Source organism: Orycteropus afer, unplaced genomic scaffold (genome assembly GCF_000298275.1).
Source record: "Orycteropus afer afer isolate SDZICR_OR568_19922 unplaced genomic scaffold, OryAfe1.0 scaffold00489, whole genome shotgun sequence".
NCBI lineage: Eukaryota > Metazoa > Chordata > Mammalia > Tubulidentata > Orycteropodidae > Orycteropus > Orycteropus afer.
The window spans coordinates 751,774-753,307 of record NW_006922076.1 but is presented as its reverse complement, the minus strand read 5'-3'; the positions used below and the strand labels follow the sequence as shown (position 1 = coordinate 753,307).

General features: G+C 50.8%; 1 protein-coding gene across 1 annotated transcript in view; it reads right to left on the bottom strand.

Annotated features, from left to right (window-relative positions):
• Positions 1–1,534, bottom strand: part of ADGRD1 (adhesion G protein-coupled receptor D1) — a 98,386-nt gene that overhangs the window by 60,606 nt on the left and 36,246 nt on the right. Inside the window, exon 8 of the mRNA XM_007955050.1 lies at positions 1,273–1,332. Coding sequence (XP_007953241.1) covers positions 1,273–1,332 — 60 coding nt within the window. The remainder of the gene's footprint in view (positions 1–1,272; positions 1,333–1,534) is intronic.

Below are 1,534 nucleotides of genomic sequence, written 5' to 3'. Positions count from 1 at the left end.
CCTTCCTGAACAAGCAGCTGGTTAGTTTAAAATGAGGCCAAAACTGTGTGTGCTGGGGTCGCCCTCCGGCCATGCCGGATGCCCCAGGCTCTGAGCACAGTGTCCCCATAATATCAAGAGCTCTGGATGGCTGTTCTCTTTAAACAAGAGGCTGTTTCTGGTTAACATCCTGTCCGTCTTAAATTCATAATCCCTTTTCATTCCTTAATCAATGTCACTCCATTTGAAGTTTCAGTAAATCCTACCAGCATTAACCCCGTGCCATTTCTCTCGTGAGAGGGCGGGATGCCTTTGTGCCTCTCCAAGGTGAGTGCACTGTAGGCATTGGAGAAGGTTCTGGGAAATCAGCACTTCACACTGCACAGTGGGGCGTCACGCATCGAGGCCACAGCCTCAGGAGTTGGGCAGAGCCAGGATCCCCATTCATCGGAGAGAGAGGAGCCCTGCCACCAGAGACAGCCAAGGGCAGGGGAGTTCCTGGTACCGCAGCTGGACCTGGACCCGCCCCACTGCGTGCTATTGGAGAATCTGCACAATTGCTGGAAAATGTTTCTGACATAACTGAGGGAAATCTGGGTAAATCCCATGGACAGTGTGTTTGCAAAACATGTATGTCGATAAGCAAGTTGAAACACAGACTAGAGGGATACACACGCGATTGCCAGCAATGCCTCTCCCTTGGTCCCAGGACCTCAGCTGAAGTCTACTTAACACATTGCTGTATTACATGCATTTTCCAGCAGTGTGTAGGGATACACGCTGACTTGTTTTCATTTCTAAATAAGTAAAATCAATTAAAGCTACTTTTGAAAATAAAACCCAGGCGACCCGTCATCCTTTTGAATTAGTGCCGGATGAGAGGAGGGGAGCTTTCTGTTTAGAAAAAACGAACATGGTGCGTGGTGCCCCTTTCCCACTCAAGTCTTTCAGTGGCAAACATGGTTGTTTTATTACCATTCAAGAAAGACGTGAGGGTAAAAATACACTATGTGAAACGGAAAGCAAAGCTCCACCCGTGAAGCTAGGCAGCGCGCTCCCTGTCTGACGTCTGAGGGCCACGGCCTGTCCCGAGGAGAGGCTCACGCCGGGCTGGGGCCATCGAGAACCCCCGGCGTTCTTGAGCCAGTGACTGTCCTGTCAACGTGAACACGAATGTCCTCCATCTCAGGACTGAGGGACACAGCGTTTCTTTCATAGATGTGAGTCCAGCCATGCTGTGCCACTTCCTGTCCCCGAGGAAGACACGTGTCAGAGACCAGAATGTTCCCTTACCTCTGACACAGTTGTCCAGCTGGGAAGTAGAAGAACTTCTCCCATGGTTCTTAAGAAGGTCTAAAGACAAAGACAGACGAAAGGACACGGCTTAGCACACCCCACAGTCTCAGGGCCTGGGCTCCCACAGCTTCCAGTGAGTTGACAGCCACAGGCTCTCCTGCATACAGTAGTGAACGATTACAGCTCACATGGGTCTACCAGGTTACATAGGACCAATCCCGTTTACAGACATGCTGTTGGGCGGCCCTGTGAAGTCAGG